Below are 24,323 nucleotides of genomic sequence, written 5' to 3'. Positions count from 1 at the left end.
GGTGCTGTTTACTGAGTTTTTCATTATAAGGTAAATCTTGTGAGGGTTGTGAGATTATAAATGATCGTATATGGCATGAGAAGGAACCGTATAAAACTTCTGTATTGCTGATATGAGGCTACTGTGTTGCTGTATATGGGTTAAAATATAATTCCCTCGGCGACATTGCTTACAGCAGCAACACTACTGTTTATGAGGGTCAAGGTCATTTAGAATAGGCAGTGCCGCTGGAGTTTGGAGTAATGAAATGGACTCTAATGTCTCTAGCCATGCAGCCCTAATCTAATTGTGTGTGTGTGTGTGTGTGGAAATGTGTGTGCTCATTTATGCAGTTATGCAATTATTCAATCAGCTGATCAGGGGTTAAGACAGCTGAGAGGAGAATGACCAGCTTGGTCTGAGCTGACAGGATGTCCGGCAATCTGTGATGAGCAGAAATTTCAGATCTCCCAACACATCAAAACCTTGCAGAAGGACCACATCAGGTTCCACTCCTGTCAGCTAAGAACAGGAATGCAGGCTATCATGGGCACAGAAACGTACTAAAGATACAAAAGATGTACCTTTGATGGTAAAACCCGCTGGAGTTGGTACATCTTTTGTATCTTTAGTACATGTTCTACCTGAAAATGTAAGCTAATTAAAGGTCTCCACATGTGCTTTCCAAAAACAGACAATACTTACTAAAGGATACATTTATTTCATAGAGCATAACTGGTTCGAAAATAGGGGGAAAACTTGATCTCTTTGCATCTCATAGAAAATCCATTTTAACCTGGAGCTTTTGAAAACTTTACAGTAATAATGAGATGATGAGAAACTGCAGGACTTTTTTGTGTATTTTTGGCATTTGTTTTGTATATCTATATTTAAGCTACTAAAATGAGCATAGGCACAAACTGTGACAAAAACAATGCCACAGAATGCTGTATGTGGTGCACAGCTGTTATATCCAAATAGATAAGAAATAATGGCCATTTACATTCAGCTGAAGAGGTCTATCTCTTTATTGTTTACATTTCATGAATTCCTGCTGATGTTGAGCCTCCTTCAGGTGAAACTATACAATCTATGCAAAACTTTGGGCTAAATAGATCATTAAACAAAAAGTGTTTGATTTAATTTCTACCATAAATTATCATGTTAGCTATTTCAACCGACAACACTTTCTATAAGAGGTAAATTACATCTATAAGCACAGCCAGGCGCTCAACTCTCACACTCTGTATGTGTAAAAAGGCACTGCAGCTACTGCCAGAACTGTAATGAAGGATTAATGAAGCCTGCAGCTGATCAGCCTGGAAAGTATGCAAAGATGGTTTGCTTCATTACGGCCTGGATCCTGTCATTTCAAATCACAGCCGTAGCACCGCCTGATTATAAAAGCTGTAGAAGCCGGTGTCTGTTTTCTGATTGCAATCTGGTAAAGGTCTCGAGAAGCAGCCATGGATTAAACTAGACGAGGCTTTCTGTTTAAAAATGACACACATAATGTCTGAGTACATTGGAAAAGAGCATTTCTGGTAAAATGGTGGTCAACCATTCAAACATATGGAAGACGTTTTGAAATCATGACCTTTGAGTTTCTTATAAGCAACACAACAAAAAGGGAAATGAAACTAAATGGTAGGCATTAATTTACCAGCCAGAGCAAAAGCCTCTGCTAGTTACTTCTGGCCTACTAATAACAGGGTTTATAATGTGCACACACAGGTCTGTAGAGCACCGGATAAATCTTTGAACAAACATTAACGTCCATTTGCCTCTGCCTCATAGCAACGAACATTAAATATCATGTTTACCTTCAGGGTTTTTTTTTTAATTATTATTTCTGAGCTGATCTTGAGTGTGCCAAGTCAGGAAAGCCCTTGTGCTGTAGACCAGCTGCTACAGAAAGCTTAAGCATTGTGTATCACACAGCTCACAGCTTATGTGGTTTAGGATGAGGTTTGACAGACAGATGATTGCCTGATAGTTAGGTTTGCCTTAGAGACTGGGCATAATTCTGTGTGGTGCCGGTGTCCTGCTTCCTTTAGATGATATAATCATGTTTTAGAAGGGCCAGTGGGCCATCATAGAGTGCAGTGTTTGGATGTTTGCTTGTGCTTGTCTATGCCTTCATGCAAGCATACGTGCAAGTGTGTATGTGTTTACACCGTGTGTTTGCCTGGTCTCAGGTTTCTGTGTAAAGCTGACCTGTTTCATAATTGTGAGTCAGTTACCATGGCAACTGAGCAGAGCCATAGTTTGCACTTCTCTGATGCTTCGACTCATGCCTGTGCAAGTCTCAGACACCCAAATTTTTGTAATGAAAATTTTGTCTTAGATGTTTATTTTATGACTTCTGCATTAATAGGTGATGGAAAACATTTTATTTTTCCAAACATTCCTTTTCCAACAAAAATTTCATAATATAGAACATTGTTTGAATGACTGAAGAAAAGTAAAATGTTACATAACAGACCTTTTTTTTTGGCATAATGAAGGCTGTCAGGTCCCACAAATACAGGAGCAAGTGTAACACTCAACGTCTCCAGAAGAACCGTGGCAGATTTTCCAAGATGCTTAGAAAAATATTCTTATAAAACTGCACAGAGACTCTACTGATGCACTAAATGTTGACTTCATTCTGTTTATTGTTCATTGTTCATTATCATTTACTGTTCTTTGTAGTAGACTTCTGTACAAAAAACAATTATCTATGAATGCATCTTAGCTTTACACCATTTCTTTACATTACATGCAAACGTGTTAATCAGCACGAAATACATTATATGTACTGTAAATGTATCCAAGTCCTAGAACAGATTACAAATACAATAGTCTTCTATAATAATCACTAGGGTCTAAGCAGAAAAAGGGAGGTCCATCGAGCCTAACTGCTCTGCTCTAAAACGGGTCTGTGTGATTCATTCAACCTGTGAGACTCGCTGCCATTGTTCTTTTTCCCAGAATAGATCACAGTGGGGACGCATTGTGTTGCTCATTTACTTTGTCGTATTGTATTTTGTAGGCCGAGCACTCACACACACCCACACAATCTCACATTCATGTTTCCTCCTTGTTTCAGATCTGTATGTAAAGGTGCTAAGAAGAAAGTGTAAAAGTGAAAGAGAATCAGAATGTGTGAAGAATGTGTGAGAGAGTGAGAGAAAATGATATGCACAGTGAAACAACTGGATAGATATGCACCTATGTACATATCTACCTTTGCAGAGATGGTAATGTTACTGAATTATAAAATATAGAATTGTCTGAACAACCAACCTCTTAAACATTCAATCTACTGATCAATCAATCAATCAAATCAATCAATCAGTCAGTCAATCAATCAATCAATCAATCAATCAATCAATCAATCAATCAATCAATCAATCAGTCAGTCAATCAGCCACCCAACAAACCAATCAACCGATATTTAAACATATAACACAGGATTTGTACATCTTTTGTGACATTTCATATGCTGAACCCAAGCTTTTGTTTAATTTTCATATATTCTGTATTTCTTCCCGTAAACAGCCGTAAACAAGAAGCAAGTATAAAGTCATACAAAAAAATTATAAATATTATTAGTTGCATATACAAAAACTGATGCATAAAGAGAACCGTCTCATTTTTAAACCTATTTAGATGTCTATGTCTAAGTGTGTGCTGTGTTTATTCCACTTATATCAAGAGCTGAGGTTGGCCACCCCAGAACATCTACAAGACACCATGATTAGCTTTGCCATTATGCTTGGGGTCACTGTCCTGTTGGAAATTGAATTTCCAATTTTCATTTCATCAGGTTATTTCCCCAGAATTTGGCTCCAACCATTCTACCTTCAAGCTTGACAGGTTCCCTAGACCCTTGACAAGTCCCTACAGATAAGAATAATCCCTACAGCATTATGTTTCCACCACTATGCTTCACACTTGGGCATGCTTCATCACCAAATCAACACAAGTTGAAAGGTTTCATCAACACCTTTTGCCAGTCCTTTTACAGGACCCTTTGAGAAACTGCTTTCTTTTTTGGCCACTCTCCCATACAAACCAGATGTGTGTAATATCTTTGATTTTGTTGTGTTTTAAACATGATGTCTCTTTTAGATGTAAATTACAGTAGGCCTTTCACAGTTGCTGTTTGGTCTCTGGTGGCCTCTCTGACCCAGTGTCTACTTTCCCAGTTCCCATGAACTTTTCACTTCTTAATGATTGACTTGTGCTCCTGGATATGTTAAAAGTCTGGGAAATTTTTTATATACATCATATGATGTGTATCTCTTCACAGTCTTTTCCCAGAGTGGTTTTGGGAGGTCTTTGGAGTCTATGCTATTGCCTTGTATGTATCTTCACTTGAAGAGTGCAGGGCTATAGTAAATAAACTTATATTTTATGAAATTTAATCTGAAATTTAATCTGAATGAGACACTTTTATTATCACATAAACATTACAAATCCTATATAAATTTGCTGTATTAAGAACACCTACTCATTCATGCATTTGTCTAATCAGACAACCCTGTTGCAGCATTGTAATGCGTAAAATCATGCAGATACAGATGAAGTGCTTCTAATAATGTTCAAACATCACAATAGGGGAAAATCTCAGTGATCTCAGTGACTTTAACCATGGCAGGGTGATGGGGAACTACCGGGAGAGAAGTCTGTATAGTTTATAGAATAATGGAGGCAATTACGTGGGTGACAATGCCTTGCTGATAAAAGAGAAGTCTCACTCTTATCAGCAAAGAACAGAAATCTGAGGCTACTCCAGGCATCAGCTCACCAAAATTGGACAGTTGAAAATCTTCAACTGCCCAATGAAAAGATAAAGTACTACGAAATACAAATATTTATACATATTTCACAAATTGAAACACAATTGTTTCTCCTTATTAGACATGATATTAGACAATGTCGTTCACACCACTGTAATGATATATATATATATATATATATATATATATATATATATATATATATATATATATAATAGGGTACCTTTTCAGTGTAGTAATGAATACAGACAAAGATAGTGTACAGACAAGGCACTGAACACAAATTAGATGCAGTAGAAACAGTTTTCTTCATATTCTGCTGTAATTTACGGTCAATGGTTTTCTGTAAATAAATCGAAAACTGTATTACTACAAAACCAGCAACAGCATTTTATGCATACACAAATCAATGGGACATTTACTGTTAAGCAGTGAGCAAAACATTAGGGCTAATATGTTCTCATTTGGTGATTGTGCACAGGATGCGGCGTTCAATGCAGTGCTGGAATCAACAAAAGAGGTCAATCAATACCTTAATGTTGTCCGAGTGTAATTTCATTATAAAAAGCAAAAAAAAAATGCTAATGTGATTTCTGCATACAAACTCAGCGCTTCCAGAGAAAAAGAATGAAAAGCTGCCTCTTGTTTGTTACTGAGGTTCCAGGTTGTGACTGGAGCTATGACATAGACAGACTCTGACAGAGTCTAGCCATGAGCAATGAATACCCCTCAGTACTGACCATGACCAGACACAGAGAAACAGAAAAGCAGGCCATGAAAGAATTAGAATCTTATATAACAGGACAGACACAGCAAATATATAGCACAGAGCAAGATAAACACATCACACACTAACTGCACACCATGTTATCATGTGTTGAATTCAGTATCACAATGAGTTTAACTAGATTATTATAATACAGTACTGCTTATTTATATACATTTTTCTATGTGAAAGGGAAGTGAAACACAAGCAGTAGCAAATCTTCCAAATCACACACATCAAAATATGCCTTGTTGTCCTAAAGTGAAAGAAGGAATCATCAGGGTAGTTCAATGCTGTACTGCTCTCTGTACTGTGAATATGTGTGTTTTATACCCCCCCCCCCTTATTCTGAATGCTCTCTGAAGTAACAGACCTTTTCTGAAGCAGTGTGAAAACCACAGCTGACTCATAGTCACGTTTATATAACTCACTCACTCATTGTGTAGATCCAGCCAGCTGGAGGGAAAGGGATGGCTGGAGTTTTGACTGACAGCTGGCTTGCATGTGAACAGGTGCAAAGAGTAAAGGGACATGGGGATAAGGAAACTGGGAGAAAATGGTGCAGCCATTGTTGTTAAGACAACTTTTTAAAAAAATCATGAGAGTTAAACAATACCTATTGCTCTAGTTGAGGTACTATTTTATAAAATTTCTCAGATCCAGGGTCCCAAATATGATTCAGAGCTTGGGTTACTCTCTGCGTGGATTTTCTGCACATGTTCTTGCTGTGCCTGCATGGGTTTCATCTGGGATCTCTGGTTTCCTCCCACATCCCAAAAACATTTTGCCACGAGGTGTAAATGAGTTTGAAAATGTAAGTGTGTATGATGAACTAGCGTCCCATCCAGGGTGAATTCCAGCCTCCCAGAAGTGGCTTTGCCTCCACCATGACCTTGACCAGGATAAACCGATCAGATGAACCGATTACTAAATGTGAAGGAGAGTAAGGGACTTGGATAGGATCAGCAGAAATATCTCATTCCCTTAGTGCACTGAAATATATGTATGTGTAAAACAATATATTTGCAGAATCAATTAAATGAAAGTAAGTATGTAAGAATTCTATAAGTATTCTATCTTAGTAAGTGGAAATGTTGAAATTATAGTTTGAGTTAGCTAGCATTTCCTATTATTTGATAACCATAAACCAAATGTACATTTATTAAGCCTACATAAGTGCTGCACTTAGACATAAGTGCTGCAGTCAAAATGAAATCCAAATCCACAACATTTCATTGGTCTTAGGTACATCATCCTGAGACTTTTTCCTTCAGTGATCGATGAGGTTTCTGTTCTTTGTTTCCTGTCTATCCTCCACATAAATTAAATATGCATATATGTTTGCACACTGTGAAACTCATTACATCAGTCCTTATAATTAATAGGCTTTCATTAGCTTAGTAAAATCCCATCTTGGAACAGATGTGTCTCTACGCTTGTAGCATGACAAGCTGCCATTAAAAATCTTTTACAAATGAACTTTTCTACAGTGAACAACTTACTAACATTTTTATTGCCCATTTCTGGTGCAGTGAAGCTGTCTGGATTTAGTTGTGTGAGCAGAATAATATGATGTAAAGCACTATGTGCAGTATATATTTACTGTATTTATTATATATAGTATTCATTTTTAAATTTAGCACTGCTTCCCTTCTGTCATATAGACATTGCAAGATACACAGACTATTATATAACCACACTGAACACACAGCTCTTCACTGAAGGCCAGAGAACACACACACACACTTTTTGTAGAGCTTGTTATAGAATGATGTGTCATTCCCTGCATAGATCAATGCTTAAGTGTGTCAGCTCTTCAGAATCCATTATTTTATCATGAATCTGAAATTAGATATCCCACTGGGACATCACCTAAACTGCTAATATGAACATAACACCATTATGTAATCAATGAGGCCAATTCCTCAAATTGGGCCTCACTCCTGACCCACTCAGGAGTCAAAAGACATCTCAAGACCTCACACATCTCACCTTTAACTCTTCAAATCATTTACAGGAAAGGATTTAAATCTAAAAGTTGCATTAGCCCTGCATTTATATTAGAGAAATATTAGATATCTACAGCGTATAATGTGAATACCTTGTACATCCTATGTTTAATAGAATGCCCTGCTGAAAAATCCAGCTTAATATTGTCAGCTACCAGAAATCAAAACACATGTCTGTTATGTAGCAGCAATTCAGAAACTCTTTCTTTTCTACCAGCACTTACCAGCTGGCAAAGATACCAGTAGGCTTGTATTTTGGCAGCTGGTATCTGATCAGGCTAAGCTGGAGTTTTCAAAAGAACACGTAGAGAAGTGTAAAGGATTTGATATTCAGACACAGAAAGAAAGTGAGAAAATGTTTAATCTGGAAAGATTAAAATGCAATTCCCATTTAAACTACTTAAACAACTGTAACTGTTTACCTCTATATAATTGTAATGCAACTAGAAGGGTGGATTGTGGCTTTTGGGCTGTTCTGATACACGATATTGCCAAAGGTTTTGGGACACCACTCCAGATCGTTGAATTCAGGTCTTGTTTTTCAGGGGTTGTGCTTGGCCCCTTAGTTCCAGTGAAAGGAACTCTTAATGTTTCAGCATACCAAAACATTTTGGATAATTCATTGCTCCCAACTTTGTGGGAACAGTTTGGGGATGACCCCTTCCTGTTCCAACATGACTGCACCAGTGCACAAAGCAAGGTCCATAAAGACATGGATGAGTGAGTTTGGTGTGGAGGAACTTGACTGGGTTGCACAGTCCTGACCTAAATCTTTGGGATGAATTACAGACTGTGAGCCAGGCCTTCTTGTCCAGCATCAATGCCTGAATGTGCAAATGTGCTTCTAGAGGAATGGTCAAATATTCCCATTAACACACTCCTAAACCTGCTGTTATAGCTGCAAACTCCATATTAAATTCATATTAATGTAAATACAGACATCCCAGTTTTGGCCTGGCCTGACAATCCCTGCTTGAATTCATCCCAAAGGTGGTCTATCAGGTTAAGGTTAGGACTCTGTGCAGACCAGTCAGGTTCCTCCACACCAAACTCGCTCATCCATGTCTTTATGGACCTTGCATTGTGCACTGGTGTACAGTCAGGGGTGTCCCAAAACCTTTGGCAATACAGTGTATTTGATAGTCCTGGGTATATATCCTGCAGGGCTAATATCTTGATTAAAAACGAAAAAGAAAGAAAACTCTATTAGCATGGCATAACCATAAATAGACTAGAGATTGTGGTCACTTGTGCAGGTAACAAACTGACTGTATGGTGGAACTGCCCACAGAAATAGATCAGTGTTGCCCCAACATCAGTTTGCTCCATGGGGTCTCATGTAACCATGTGCCACCAGTACCAACTGACTTTCAGCCACATTTTAATCCACTTTACAAACACAGTGCCCAAAATAGACGTTAGGTCATCATCAGATTGCAACCCGAGACTCTGCGTGGGTCCAAAAGTAGGTGGAATTTTCAACACAAACCGGACACACTTTAAATCTCATGCTGTCTCTTTAATGACTGTGAAGAAGTGAAGACTTCATCCACCTTCTGATGGTTATAAGCTGCCCTCTGCTGGTTAACATTACAAACGACTAATCCCGTTAAATGGCAGGAAATAAATGAGGTATAATAATAATAATAATAATAATAATAATAATAATAATAATAATAATAAAAACAACAACAATAATAATAATAATATAATAACTTCTTTCTGCATAGTTTAATTGTTTTATTCTGAAATTCATTTATTAGAATTTAATTATTATGACGACTTAATAACTATTAAACCATACTGAATGTCAAAAACAAACCATTGCAATGTACCATTTATTACTGTTTGTTAGTTACTGGATATTCTGGGAATGTAAATGAAGAAATATTTTGTAAATAATTAACCTAAAAATGTATTTAAACCCCCCTGCTAAACAGTGAATCTCCATACCCTCCGTTATTTCACTTTAAACGCGGACTGCATCCCAAATGGCTCTCGTAGGAATTAGAGCGCACTTATCTAGGTTGTGAAAGCTATTGTTTGACGCCCTATGTAGTGCACGCATGTAGACAGCAAGGGGGCGTTTGGAGTCGAGCCCTGGAGGAGCTCGCGCAGCGCTCTGACGTGTATTAGAGGTTTTGAAAGATGACGTGTCGCTGAGGAGCCCTCTTCTGCCTCTCTCTCTCCTCAGGCTGAGCCACACAGGAGCTGCTCAGCGGCTACACCGCACCGAAATCCGCCTGGAGCACCCACACACGCCAACATGGCTAGTAAGTTTGGGGGTTTTCTTACAATTCTTCTAAGTGTGTGTGTCATATGCTGTTTTCCAGCACGAATGTGGGAGAAATGTTGCAGTTTAACACGACATTATGTCAGGCCTTAGCTTTGAGCTTTGAATGGAACCGGCTAACAGCAGCTCTGCCTTTCTGAAGGACAACATCACGATCAGTTGTGCATTTATTAGCACTATTTATGAGTTGTAATTAATATTCAAGCTGTGTACAGCCGAGAGTCTAGTCATTTTTTTTCCTAAGCCTGGACTTGCTAGCTAGCTAACGCTAATTGAATTAACGTTATTGCGCTTGTTATATGCATGTTGTATGTAACGTTATGAGAGCAGCCAGTGTAATTACCCTTATATTACGGCTGTTATAGCTGTGTGCAGTTACACAAGGAAAGAGCAAGGAAAGATTGCATTACTTGCAAGTCAACTAATATTAAACGCAACAAGCTAGAGTTCGGCTTTGAATAACATTAGTTAACAAACTCCATCACGCCGACTTAATTTAATAAAAAGAGGAAATTTAATATAATATCCAGTTTTCTTCTACCGCATAAAAAGCACAACTGTTCCCTTATGGAAAATCATCACTACCGTTCCTCTCTTCTGAAGTCTTGTAGTGATGACGTTGCACGAGAGTGGCCGGATCCCAAATACCTCCCTGTAGGATGTAACAGTGCACTCCTTGTAGAATGCAGCAGTCGATGTTTCATTCCCTACGTAGGGTTCTTATATAGAGAGATTGGATGTTATTTGGGATTCTGCCTGTGTTTTGAACCCACCAGTCTTAGCAGAGAGCGACTGTAAAGCCACGTAGTCTGAAGAAAGAAGAGCACACAATACACTTGATGAATGAAAGTTTTTCTACACTGTCCTGACGTCATTTTTTCCCTCCCCATCCCCAATGTAAATCTTTTCCAGTTAAATTTTTGGAGGTGATAAAACCATTTTGTGCAGTATTACCAGAGATCCAGAAACCTGAGAGACGGGTATGTATTTATATCTTTATTTATTTTACTGTGCTGTCTATCTGTTTTTCCTGGATTAAGGAATACTTCATATACTTTTGTCACAGATCCAGTTCAGAGAGAAGGTGTTATGGACAGCCATCACCCTGTTCATCTTCCTGGTGTGCTGCCAGGTTTGTCTGCTTTACTCTGATTTTCAGAAGCCATCAATGCAAATGATAGTGTTAAACATTTACAAGCCGTTTTTCACTGTTTCACTTTTGTTAATTACACCACATTTGCCGTTTGTCATTTTTCCCTCTCCTTAGATTCCCTTATTTGGTATCATGTCATCAGACTCTGCAGATCCTTTTTACTGGATGAGAGTCATTCTCGCTTCCAACAGAGGTGTGTTCACATGAGCTCGTGTTTTTCTTATGAAATGCCTTTTTCTAATCAAGAGACTACTTCTGATGTAAACTGTGAATAGCAGTATTTCACAATGTTCAGGAAATAGTTCATTCATTGTTGTAGTAAATGGACCCAAAAAAGCAGAACAAGCTTTCAAAAAAAAAAAAAACCCAATATATTACATGTATAATAATAAATCATTCTGGTTATTTCTAATGCTCTGGGAATATTATTATAAAATATTCTGAATTCTGTGAATAGTCATGTTCACATGCACATGCTCCTGTCATCTCTAGCTGGACAGTAAACTAGAGCGTTTGTATTTTTATTGAATTCTCAGTGATTTATTTAAGAGTAGGTAATATGCCATGTCATGTATCTCGTACATGCGGACATTTCTGACAGCTTTTCTAAAGCTTTTAACATTTACTCAGCTTATTTCAGAAATTGCAGATTTCTGACAATAAAAAAATACCTGATCATGATGTCAGTATTACATCATATTGCTGAGCTCTGTAGTAGTGTATACTGTAGTTTATTGGTGCACATTATATGATGCATATCTATTTGTTACAGGTACTTTGATGGAGTTGGGTATCTCCCCTATTGTCACCTCTGGTCTCATCATGCAGCTGTTGGCCGGAGCTAAAATCATTGAGGTTGGAGACACACCAAAAGACCGAGCACTGTTTAACGGCGCCCAGAAACGTATGTAGATACTTCTCTTTTTCTTAACCACCCTGTTGTGCAGAATATGCAACAGTTTTGACATGAGGATATGACTTAAACAGGGCATAATCTTGTGCAAATTTTCTTGCAGTGTTTGGAATGATCATCACCATTGGCCAGGCTATTGTGTATGTGATGACTGGCATGTATGGAGACCCATCAGAAATGGGTGCTGGCATCTGTCTGCTCATCATCATACAGGTGAGCGGGATTTCTCTCTCAGACTGACTTTTTTCTATTGTCAGTTGCTTTGTGTGCTCAAGATAAAGTTTCCTAAAGGATTATCTTGCATAATAAACACAGCTCTTTGGAAATTCTTTACCTAATTTTAGTCTGTAAACAGCATTTTGACGTGGTTGTGTTTTTCAGGTAGATTAACGTTGAGTTGGATTTTTGTAAAAGACTGAAATTACACCTGCATGGAATGTGTTGACATTCTGACAGTGTTTGCAGTCTGTCCTGACAGTATGTGCTCTTGTCTAGTTGTTTGTGGCAGGGTTGATTGTGCTGCTGCTGGATGAGTTGCTGCAGAAGGGCTATGGTTTGGGCTCAGGTATCTCTCTCTTCATTGCCACCAACATCTGTGAAACAATCGTATGGAAAGCCTTCAGTCCAACTACAGTCAACACAGGCAGAGGTAAACACTGATGTCCTTATACTGTTTAATGTAGGACTGTCTACAGCAGATTTAACAGACAAGGAAACACTTCTGTTTCTGTGTCATGTTTATATTTGTACAACTGCTGTGCCAGTAAACTAGGAATATCCTTTTTTTTCCCCAGTTATTTGTTTGTGAGCTTGCACAGCCATCTGTTTGACTTTATCCTGTTAGTCAAATTTGCTCATAGATACTAGTCTGTGTGGAAGCGATAGCCTTTGTCAGCTGACTATTTAATATTAACAGATTTTGAATTTATTTGTGTTTTCCTTGCAGGCACTGAGTTTGAGGGTGCTATTATCGCTCTGTTCCACCTGCTGGCCACTCGTACTGACAAAGTGCGAGCTCTGAGAGAGGCTTTCTACAGGCAGAACCTGCCCAACCTCATGAACCTCATCGCTACCGTTTTTGTCTTTGCCGTGGTCATATATTTCCAGGTCTGTAAAACCAAGATGACCTTTTCACCATAGCTCACAAAGATAGTTGTAATGGTTACTAGTTTAATTATAAATCTAATCAATGTGTTTCTTTTTTCCCCTCCATCAGGGCTTCAGAGTCGATCTGCCCATCAAGTCTGCACGTTACCGTGGACAGTACAACACGTATCCCATTAAGCTTTTTTACACCTCTAACATTCCCATCATCCTGCAGTCTGCGCTGGTGTCCAACCTGTACGTCATCTCTCAGATGCTCTCCACTCGCTTTAGTGGCAACTTTCTGGTCAACCTGCTGGGCACCTGGTCTGTAAGTACCCAGTTTCTGTAAATGATTACAGAATCTGTAACTTGAATCTGTACTTAAACAGATTTAAAGGTGCTGTAGTTTTTTTTTTTTACTTGTACTAATAACCTGAAAGATATGTAGACCATAAGAATAAAAACAACAGGTTAAGCCATGATTAGCAAAAGTTTATTAAGTAGCTAAGAAAATCCTTTTGAAAAACTGACTTTGAATTGCTTGCACCTCGAATCAGTTATTATATAGACATTCCACTGGCCACCTAAGATCCTATGAGCTGAGCTTCTTGAAAATTGCTGCGAATCAGCAGTTCGGAGATGCATTCTAGGCAGATGTTTTAACAATATAAATCTCTCCAAAGCAGTTGTGAACGACACGGCACATGGGTGCATCCACATCACTTAATGTTCCCAGCACTACACACTCACATCTATTCACTTCATTTTTGAATCTGAATTGTTTGGTGGAACCAGGGTCCCTTTATCTGTATACTATTCTCCATACTGCAGTATCTTTTAATCTAAAGATCTTTTAATTCTCTTACCAGAGGAAGGTGCATGATTGTTTTCTACATAAAACATATATTCAAGCACTGTCATGAGATTCACATGGTATATGGATGTTAACAGGACACCTCGACTGGAGGGCCAGCTCGTGCTTACCCTGTAGGCGGTCTGTGTTACTACCTCTCCCCTCCTGAGTCATTTGGTTCAGTCCTAGAGGATCCAGTCCATGCTGTCATCTACATCGTCTTCATGCTGGGCTCCTGCGCTTTCTTCTCAAAGACCTGGATTGAGGTGTCTGGATCTTCTGCCAAAGATGTGAGTGTATTTCATTGAATATTTTAGGTCATTTATGATGTATAATACTGTATCATATCATTTGGTACCGAATTAAGCAGTAATGACGAATGACATTAAAATTCTCCATCCTAGGTTGCAAAACAGCTTAAAGAACAACAGATGGTGATGAGGGGACACAGAGAAACATCCATGGTGCATGAACTCAACAGGTAAAACACAAAAATTCTGCTTTCCAAAAGATCGAACAATAGGTTGTTCAGTCAGTAGCTAAATAAGCATGTAAGAAAAATGGTGTGTTTATTTAACTCTGCTGTTGTCTTGTAGGTACATCCCCACAGCTGCAGCATTTGGAGGACTGTGCATAGGTGGCCTCTCAGTCATGGCTGATTTCCTGGGTGCCATCGGCTCAGGAACAGGAATCTTGCTGGCTGTCACCATCATCTACCAGTACTTTGAGATCTTTGTAAAGGAACAAAGCGAAGTCGGCAGCATGGGTGCTCTGCTCTTCTAAACAAAAACAAAAAAAAAGCCCTCCACAGGCACCATGGACTGCCACATTTCCGTTTATTATTTGGTTCTTTTTATATAATAATTCTTTTATCTCTTTTATCATATGGACACAATCAGTGCTCTGCCACTGATGCCACAAGGCATTTGTGCTTCTTTTTCCAAAAGCCGTCTCAGAATTCAACATAGGAATGTCCTCGTCCCCGTCTTTCTTGTGGGACATCCATTTCATCTAGTCAGCCAGTACACACCTGCTGCATTTTTAATCCGGCTACTAGTGGTTAAAAGCACAGATGGTTAACGTGGAATTGGCTCAACCCTGTGACTTGGACATGCACAGCTGATGTTGGTTTCTCCAACAATGATTTAAACCAGTACCAGTGTACGTGTGATCAGGTAACTGCAGTGTCATGTCTCAGAGACTGTTAATTGATCTGATGTAAATAAAAACTTTTTTGACAAAATGTCTGAACTAGGAGAGGAGTGTGTGTCTGTTTACCAAGAACAGAAGAACATACACAGTTTTTGGCCATGTCTTGCTCATTTTAGCGTCTTAGGGCTTGACTACGTTTCTTGTTGGTTTATGTAGTATGGCTGCATTTCATTTGGTGGCTTTGATGCCCCCCTTAACCAAGGAAATATGGTAGTTTGTGTGTCTTTTATTTGTGTAAGTGTCCTGTCTATAATTTGGAGCATTGTTTCATACACATAGCAGTGTCTGCCTTCCTTCACCTTCTGACCCCTTAAAGTAAAAAACACTATAATGAATGGAAATGATATTTCAATAAAAAGCCAAATAGAAATTTTACACAATTTACATGTGCCATTAGAGTATATCAATATGAAATGCATTTTATTGAAAGTACACTGAGTTTTGTATTTTTTGACATGTTGTAAATTTTTCCTGTTCAGTCAACTTGTTTCTGAAGATCTAGTACCTGTGCACTACCTTTATCTTACATGTCACATTCTTGTATAAATAACTAGACACATAGTACAGCCAAAACTAGGGTCACAGAAGACAAAAAAAACTTTTATATATAGAACTGTATTTAAAAATATCCTCCATATTTTTATCAAATTTAGACTAAACGTCCAGTTACATGGTTAATTATGTTAGGAGTAAAGGTGTTGCATGCCTCAAAATTGCACTGATGCAAATATTCAAAATTCTGTATGTAATACCTGCACCTCTAAAGTTACTTAAGTTTCATGAAAGTCAGCCTTGGATTTGTTCTTCCCTTTATGGAGGGAATTTCATATATTAGATACACCTTATATTATTTTTTTAAAATATTATTTTCCTGTGGTGCATTACATAAATGTACATTTAGGAGTAAGATGGAGTAAGATTTTTTTTTTTTTTAATGTAGAAACCTAAATACAAACCCATAATTTAGGATGTCTATACTGTCATTTACACCAAATAGGCATAACATTATGAATAATATTGTGTTGGTCCCCCTTCTGCCACCAAAACAGCCCTGACCCCTCATGCACTGACACCTTCCTATCAGAACCAGCATTAACTTCTTCAGCAATTTGAGCAACAGTAGCTCGTCTATTAGATCAGATCACACAGGCCAGCTTTCACCCCCCATGTTCATCAATGAGCCTTGGCCGCCCATGACCCTGTCGCCGGTTCACCACTGTTCCTTCCTTGGACCACGTTTGATAGATACTGACCACTGCAGACCGGGAACACCCCACAAGAGCTGCAGTTTTGGAGATGCTCTGATCCAGTCATCTAACCATCACAATTTGGCCCTTGTCAAACAAAAATTAGAAAGCTAAGTGCAACTTAATGTTCTATTCAAATAAGTAGTTTTCTACAGTGATGTTAAGATGCTCAGTATTTGCCTAGTGTAACAATTTAAGACTACTTAGACTGTTGGGAAATGTTTATAGCCACCAGCCTGTTACCTTTTTTGCCATCAGAAACGATTAGATACTGAGTGTCCTTGAGAACCCTGTAACATTTCCTCATTTAAACGAAACGCATCCAGCAAGATTTAACCATAGTAATAATTGTGTAAACTTCATACAGCCTCTGGGGGATGTCAACTTGGATATTTGTGTTCACCATCGTTGAAACATGCCACATTCATCCCAAGAATGCCTCAGGAATTCACAGATAAGTGAGGTGTGTTGGAAATCCAGGACTTTTCACCCAATTTATATAAGTCTCTTTATTTTTGAGATTTGTATGTTTAAGATTTACGTTTAAGGTTCTGAGTTAAGCAAAAGGAAAAACAGTTTTTATCTTTTATCTGATGTGAATATACTATACTATACTACTATATAATATTATGACCACCTTCCTAATAATGTCATGGTCCCCCTTTTGCTGCCAAAACAGCCCTGACCCATTATGCACTGTGTATTCTGACACCTTTCTATCAGAACCAGCATTAACTTCTTCAGCGATTTGAGCAACAGTAGAGCATCTGTTGGATCAGATCACACGGGTCAGCTTTCACAGTTTGGCCCTTGTCAAACTCAAATTCAAACTCAAATTTTATTTGTCACATATGAAATCATACACAGTACAACATGTAGTGAAATGCTTTTTACGACTGTCCTACATTTGAAGAAAGAATTTTAAGGGTATGGACAAGAAAAGTATAGGGATATAGGTAAAAAAAAAAAAAAAAAAAAAATATATATATATATATATATATATATATATATATATATATATATATATATAAATAGGAAGAATAAAAACTATCATAGTAGAAATTAAAGACATGATAAATTATGAAAAACACCAATAGTTATGTAAAGCCAATTGTGTATCGGATATACATATACAAATACATGTGTATATAAAAATATATAAAATATATATATAAAAAATAAAAGTAAAAGTATGTATATAATATAAACATAAATAATAAATAATAAGAAGAATAATATAATACAATATATATATATATATATATATATATATATATATATATATATATATATATATATATATATATATATATATATATGACAAAGTAATATAATATAATATTTATAAAAATATATAAATTATATATATAAATTATATATATTTGTATAAACATCTACAATATAAAATATACAGTATATACATATATAACTCGCTCAAATCCTTACACTTGGCCATTTTTCCTGCTTCTAAAACATCAACTTTGAGGTCAAAATGTTCACTTGCTGCCTAATATATCCCACCCACTAACAGGTGCCATGATGAGGAGATAATCAGTGTTATTCACTTCACCTCTCAGTGCTCATAATGTTTTGCCTGATTGGTGTAGGGTACTTAAAAATGGCAACATTTATTTTAAATATTTAAAACTGCTTAAACATAAAGTTTTAAATGTTTCATATTATTATTATTATTATTATTATTATTATTATTATTATTATTATTATTATTACTACTACACAGTTACGACACTATTATTTTGTAGTCGCCATTTTGAAAACATAGGCGATATTACTGGCTGAAGCATAAAAATGCACTTCCAATTTGACTTGTAGAACACTACATAGGGTGCGGAAGCTATGCAATATGTGAAGTGCACTTATAGTAAAGTGTAAAACATCGTTTGGGATTCGGCTACTGACTTCGCCGCTGGTCGCTGTGCGTAATCACAATGCATCTACTGCTAGCTGCTAGCCGCTAGCCAGCGGAGCTGATGCAGTAAGGGAGAGTTGATGCTGTTGGGTTCCTACGCCGCCGAGTTTGCCATTAGCAGAATAATAAAGGTTTTATAGTTATAAAGTAAAACGGCTGCGGCTAGTGAGAAAAGTCGCAGGAGTCGGTATAGCTAGCAGTTTTCGTATTGTCACTGGCTGACCGTCGAGCATTCCAGTAAGCCGCTACTGCTACTGCTAATATTGTCAGGTTATAGTCAATAGAAGGGATGTAAACTAGCCAGTGTTAGCTAGGTGACTAATATTGTTAAGTTAATGTTGTAGAACGTTGGGCTTAGCAGGTCTAATTCAGCTGACAGTTCACAATGTATAACAGCTAGCTAATAGCTTGACTGTCGTAGCTACCTAACCTCAGGCAAATTAGCAGTCAGTGTCTTGGATGGCTTTCACAAGCCGGTTATTTTAGTTAGTTATTATTATTTTAGAGGTTTATAGAGGTCATTTATAGAGGATTTATAGAGGTCAACCCTGTGTAAATTCATGCTTAAGGTTATGAAGACACCTGAAAGCTTTGTCTTTCTTATTATTGACTAAAGTGTGCTTTGTTTCTTGTAGGTTTGTCCGGTCAGCACCATTCCAGTAAATCATGGCTGAACCAGAACTTCTGCTGGATTCCAACATCCGCCTGTGGGTTGTGTTGCCCATTGTGTTCATCACTTTTCTCGTGGGGGTCATTCGACATTACGTCTCAATCTTGTTACAGAGTGACAAGAAACTCACACTGGAGCAGGTTTCAGACAGGTAAGCTGCATAATAAGGTCTCAGTATTGCTACACAAGACCTGTGTCTACCAAACTGATCTCCTGCTTTGTGTTTAATGATGGTGTATTCCCTGCCTGGGTTTCATCTCAAGTTCATTGTCTGATGGAAAAACTGGGGCTCTCCTGTCAACTATTTATAATTTAAACGCCTTATTAGATCAGATCCCAGACATGTTATTTGCACCTCATGTTTTCCCAGGTCAGCTCATGATGGGGAACAGAATCTTCTCTGTGTTCTTGATCTTAATGTCTCATTTGCATGGTGTGATGACTCTATACAACACATTAGCGAGTTTCTGTCACTTATAATGCAAGTGATAAAATGAAACATGTTATGCCAGTGACTCACTGAATTCAATAGAAGTCTGTGATCATATTTCTGGACCTGTCAGCTTTTGCATAAGTTTTGAATGATTCCTGTTTCCTCCTTAATCCATTCATGCATGTTGAACCCAAATCATTCTTCCTCCATGGCATAACAGCAACATACACCATATTGCCAAAAGTACCAAGATATGTTGGACAGTTTCATTCTCCCAACTTTGTGGAAACAATCTGGGGATTGTTCCTTCCTGTTCCAACATGACTGTACACCAGTGCACAAAGCAAGGTCCATAAAGACATGGATGAGTGAGTTTGGTGTGGAGGAACTTGACTGATCTGCACAGAGTCCTGACCTCAACCCGACAGAACACCTTTGAGATGAATTTGAGCGGAGACTGTGAGCCAGGCCTTCTCGTCCAGCATCAGTGCCTAACCTCACCAATGTGCTTCTAGATGAATGGTCAAAAATTCCCATAAACACACTCCTAAACCTTGTGGACAGCCTTCCCAGAAGAGTTGAAGCTGATATAGCTGCAAAGGGCAAACCAACTCCATATTACATTCATGTGCATGTAAAGGCAGACGTCCCAGTTTTGGAATAGCTCAGAGTCTATTTGAGTTTAAACTTATAGTGGTAATATAGTGTATATTACAGCATATTCCAAATAACTTGTTCATTTACTATCTTTGAGGCTTGTTGATTTTCCCTTGTTTCAAGCAACAGCTACTGAGAGTGTGAATAGGGAAATCAGGGAACATAAAATTTGTCAGCAGCCTGAACATGATCAAATAATACTGAAGGATTCCTCATTAAAGCAGATTTGCCTCATCATGTGCAGTGTTTGTCCCTATAATATGATGCATGTGGAACATGAGATGTTTCTGAATTTAGCTCTCCACCATGCTCTATAGTTAATTATTTTGTGTGTTTTTGTTGTTTAATTTACAGCCAGGTTCTCATTAGGAGCAGAATATTAAGAGAAAATGGAAAATACATTCCTAAACAGGTGAGCTTATTACCTTTGTCAAGCTGAATTCTTGGATGCTTGTGGATTATATGCAAAATTAGAAAGTTGAACAAAAAGGAAAGAGCAATTGTATGCACTGGATTGAAAAAGAAACTGCTCAGTTTATGAATAAATGTTTGCTGACATTGTGATCAAAACATTCTATAATAAAGAATATAGAACAAAACCAAGCTGAGGAATTCTGCTTCTGAATGAAACCATGTTAAAGAGACTCAAATGCTCTTTTATCCATGTAATGTAACCACTATTTATTTCTTTTTAATAGTCCTTCCTGATGAGAAAATTTTACTTCAATAACTCAGATGATGGATTCTTTAAAAAGACAAAAAGAAAAGTAGTGCCTCCTTCCCCCATGACTGGTAAGCACTGTGACTTTACAGTTAATGCTTTATGTATCACAGCTTTTCTGCTTTGATTCATTTTGGGATTCATGTGTATTAATTTAATGTGCATATTTATCATTCCAGACCCAAGCATGTTGACAGACATGATGAAAGGCAACGTGACTAATGTTCTTCCCATGATCCTTATTGGTGGTTGGATCAACTGGACCTTTTCTGGGTTTGTCACAAGTAAGATGTAGTTATATTTGAATCTTTGATCCAAGGTGATATTTAGTTATTGTATTATGTATAAGAGCACACATGGTAGTGGTCATTTAAGGGAGGAATATCATGATGACACTGTTTAATATATTTGTTTGTGCTGTAAAAGGGAGGTGGATTTAGTTCTGTAAGTCATGCAAACTGGGCTTTATATTGTACACATGAGTGACTGAGAGCGGACGTGGTTAAAACAGATGTTTCTCTCCTTAGCTAAGGTACCGTTCCCTCTCACACTCCGTTTCAAGCCTATGTTACAGCAAGGGATAGAGTTGCTCTCACTTGATGCATCCTGGTAAGTGGTCCGGCAAAATATTACTTTTCTTAATGTATGGCCTGCACATCTAATCTAGTGGTAATATAGCCACATGATTTTCTTACGGTGGCCAAGAAGTGCCAAAAGATAACAAATCAGAAAACATGACACTTTAGACAAGTGGAAAAGGTAGGTGTCGTTTGCAAATGGAATTCTTAACGCTGATTGGACAAGACATCTGTCACTCAAGATACACGGAAGTACAGCTTGCTGCGGCAGTAGAAAGTTGATTCGCATGTATATGAACATAGCTCTGCTCCTGTAACGCTCCTTACATTAGTCTGCCATAGTTTGGTCTTCGAAACATTCCTGCATTCTTTAGGTGTGTTTAGAGATCGCAAACTAATCTTCATGTCATGATACGCTATCAGTATATCCAAAATCACAACATATGAATGTCCATTCTTAAAGCAGAGTTGAATGAATTCCACTTTCTTATAAATATAAATATATGTTTATTTTCTTTAAAAGATTTAAAGTTGTACTATAGAAAAAAATGATTTAAAGTGAATGCAGAACTCCGCACATGCCCACAAGAAATAAAGTTAGATACACAATTTCTTATTTCTTGTATATCTTGAGTGACAGATGTTTCGTCCAATCAGCTGTAAGAATTTCCTTCACAAACTACTCCTACCTTTTCTGGTTTGTCTGAATTGTCATTGTGTTTTCGGATGTTATTTTGTTTTGCACTTCTCGGCCACCGTACTTTCCTGTCCAAAAAAGATTTTCTGCTGTCTTGATGAACATATAGCAAAACCATTCGAAGTGTAAATACCAAGACAAAAATTATCCAGTCTGATTTGTTGGTTGTTGTTGTTTACATTCTCAGGGTTAGCTCAGCATCCTGGTATTTCCTGAATGTCTTTGGACTAAGAAGCATGTATTCCTTGATTCTCGGACAGGACAATGGTAATAATATTTATTTTTATTTCTTAGTCCTTCTTGCGTATGTTTAGTAATTTGGTTTATATTCTAAAAAAAAAATGTACAGAGTGCAAATAAAATGACTGCTGTTAATCTAGTAACAGTTCCAGTGCACGCCATATTATATAAGTAATATTGTTTATTTAATTAATATTGGTAATATTGGATATCGTCCCATGACAGGTGCAGATCAGTCTCGTATCATGCAGGACCAGATAAGCGGTGCTGCTATGGCGATGCCTGCTGACACGAACAAAGCATTCAAGGTATCCAAGAATGAGAAATATAAATGACATTTTATTACAGCCTCAGATTATGATGATTAGATGCACTTCTTACAACGGTGCAGTTTATATGTATGTAATTTGCAATTGCTAAGTGTCCTGTTGGTATGTATAATATAAAAAAGCTCCTTCACTATTTACAACATAGCAGTTGTTGCTTCCATGTCTGCTACGCTTGTATGCATGAAACATTGAAAATTGTCAGGTTCACAAAAAATATTATTTGTTGGGCAACCATATTCTGTTTTTATTAATTTATTTATTGATAATTTGATTGATTGATTGATTGATTGGATATGTTCAGAATTGCCACTGCTGAGGTTCATAGATTCCTACAAAGTTTGTGGGTTACTCTAAAGGTTCCTGAAGCAGCAGTGCTAATGTGATGCTAGCAGAGACTATGAGTCTTGCAGCAGAAACTCTTGCATGAAGAATAAAAGTCTTGTCTGCTCTCCATCCTCAGGCTGAATGGGAGGCATTAGAGTTGACAGACCATCAGTGGGCATTAGACGGTGTGGAGGAGGATCTGATGAGCAAGGACTTGGATCTTTCTGGCATGTTCAGTAAAGAATTGCCTACAGGCATTTTCTAAAGGCATTAAAGGACATCCGCATAAAATGTAATTGTGATTAAACTGTGTGGACCGAATTGGAACTAATGGGACACATGGTATTTATTCTTGCATAAACCTCACTGCAGACATATCTGTGCATGTACTGTTCTCACTGAATTTATTTTGGTTTATCTTAAAGAAAAAAAGATATAGGTTTAAAGAAATGATTTCAAATTAATCTTCATTTTGTATATTACTTTTTTGACTTTACAAAAGGACCCATACAGTAACTTGTGGTCTGGGGTGTATACTGTAAAACTATCTCTATCATTCAGCATGGGCACAGGTTTATTTAGAAGTATGTTTTGTGTAGCTGAAACATCAGCATGAAACAATAAGCTTTGTATTCATATAATTCAGTTTAGTTCAATGCCCCAGCATATTCAGATAGCAACATTCCCTGATCAACATTGTGTATGTTGTGTTTTTGATTCATTTTATTTAACCAGATGATTAACATGACCATAGATGATTAAAAATTTAAAGAAGAAATAATTAGATGGAATTTTGAAAATGGACCAATTGTAATTCACTCATATTAAGAGCTGTTCTTTATTGATTATGACCTTTTTTCTTTTTTATCTGTTATGAGGGTCAGTGTTAAGCTTATTTTCCTGATTTCCTGCTTAAACATCTTGTACACCTGGTAATTAGCTTCAGTTGCGTTTTGGCAGAAAATCAATGGTCCTCCACAACTGAAAGTGCAGGCCTTTAATAGATTTATTAAGATTACCCGGTAGTCTTTTTAACAGATTACACATTCTTGTTAATTCATTTTGTTTAGCTGTTTTTATATTATTTATTTGTTTTGTAACATTTTTTTTGTAAATTGACACCGGTATGTACTTGCAAGAAGTGCTAATTCATAATAGAACTCATTTCCCAAAGCAACAGTGTGTTTTGTGCCATAATTATTTACCTCGGAAGAACTACACTATGTTGCCAGTAGTTTTGTGACACCCCACCAAATCATTACATTCAGGGGTTGGAGTTGGCCCCTTAGTTCCACTGACAGGAACTCTTAATGCTTCAGCATACCAAGACATTTTGGAAACGTTCATGCTCCCAACTTTGTGGGAACAGTTTGGGGATGACCCCTTCCTGTTCCATCATGACTGCACACCAGTGCACAAAGCAAGGTCCATAAAGACATGGATGAG

The 24,323-nt window shown here is 37.5% G+C and overlaps 2 protein-coding genes across 3 annotated transcripts; both read left to right on the top strand.

The window, feature by feature from the left end:
- Positions 1 to 9,678: 9,678 nt before the first annotated feature.
- sec61a1b (SEC61 translocon subunit alpha 1b) lies at positions 9,679 to 15,082 on the top strand. The gene is made up of 12 exons (XM_058403863.1): positions 9,679 to 9,814; positions 10,747 to 10,814; positions 10,901 to 10,966; positions 11,102 to 11,180; positions 11,760 to 11,891; positions 12,004 to 12,113; positions 12,396 to 12,549; positions 12,847 to 13,007; positions 13,117 to 13,314; positions 13,938 to 14,129; positions 14,244 to 14,320; positions 14,436 to 15,082. The coding sequence occupies exons 1-12, from the start codon at positions 9,808 to 9,810 to the stop codon at positions 14,620 to 14,622; spliced, it is 1,431 nt and encodes a 476-aa protein (XP_058259846.1). The 5' UTR covers positions 9,679 to 9,807; the 3' UTR covers positions 14,623 to 15,082.
- A 3,067-nt stretch (positions 15,083 to 18,149) lies between these two features.
- On the top strand, positions 18,150 to 24,060 carry emc3 (ER membrane protein complex subunit 3). 2 transcript variants are annotated; one of them, XM_058404138.1, is made up of 9 exons: positions 18,150 to 18,294; positions 18,864 to 19,049; positions 20,343 to 20,400; positions 20,687 to 20,780; positions 20,889 to 20,993; positions 21,237 to 21,318; positions 22,172 to 22,251; positions 22,450 to 22,532; positions 23,014 to 24,060. In XM_058404138.1, exons 2-9 carry the CDS (start codon positions 18,895 to 18,897, stop codon positions 23,140 to 23,142), a joined length of 786 nt encoding a protein of 261 aa, XP_058260121.1. In that variant the 5' UTR covers positions 18,150 to 18,294; positions 18,864 to 18,894; the 3' UTR covers positions 23,143 to 24,060. The 2 variants fall into 2 exon arrangements, with proteins under 2 accessions (XP_058260121.1, XP_058260120.1); XM_058404137.1 differs by having other exon boundaries at positions 18,229 to 18,465; positions 23,014 to 24,059.
- The last annotated feature ends 263 nt before the right edge of the window (positions 24,061 to 24,323 follow it).

This window comes from Hemibagrus wyckioides, linkage group LG11, assembly GCF_019097595.1.
Source record: "Hemibagrus wyckioides isolate EC202008001 linkage group LG11, SWU_Hwy_1.0, whole genome shotgun sequence".
In the NCBI taxonomy this organism is placed as follows: Eukaryota; Metazoa; Chordata; class Actinopteri; order Siluriformes; family Bagridae; genus Hemibagrus; species Hemibagrus wyckioides.
Note: the sequence above shows the minus strand (reverse complement) of the source record. Positions and strands in the feature narration are given on the sequence as shown.

Excerpts from the sequence above, each read along its gene's own strand:
- emc3 (XM_058404138.1), top strand. The coding sequence starts at position 18,895 with ATGGCTGAACCAGAACTTCTGCTGGATTCCAACATCCGCCTGTGGGTT. Across the intron at positions 22,252-22,449 it reads GATTCTCGGACAGGACAATG|GTGCAGATCAGTCTCGTATC; the intron begins GTAATAATATTT and ends GTCCCATGACAG. Across the intron at positions 22,533-23,013 it reads ACACGAACAAAGCATTCAAG|GCTGAATGGGAGGCATTAGA; the intron begins GTATCCAAGAAT and ends CTCCATCCTCAG.
- sec61a1b (XM_058403863.1), top strand. Across the intron at positions 11,181-11,759 it reads CATTCTCGCTTCCAACAGAG|GTACTTTGATGGAGTTGGGT; the intron begins GTGTGTTCACAT and ends TATTTGTTACAG. Across the intron at positions 12,550-12,846 it reads TACAGTCAACACAGGCAGAG|GCACTGAGTTTGAGGGTGCT; the intron begins GTAAACACTGAT and ends TTTTCCTTGCAG.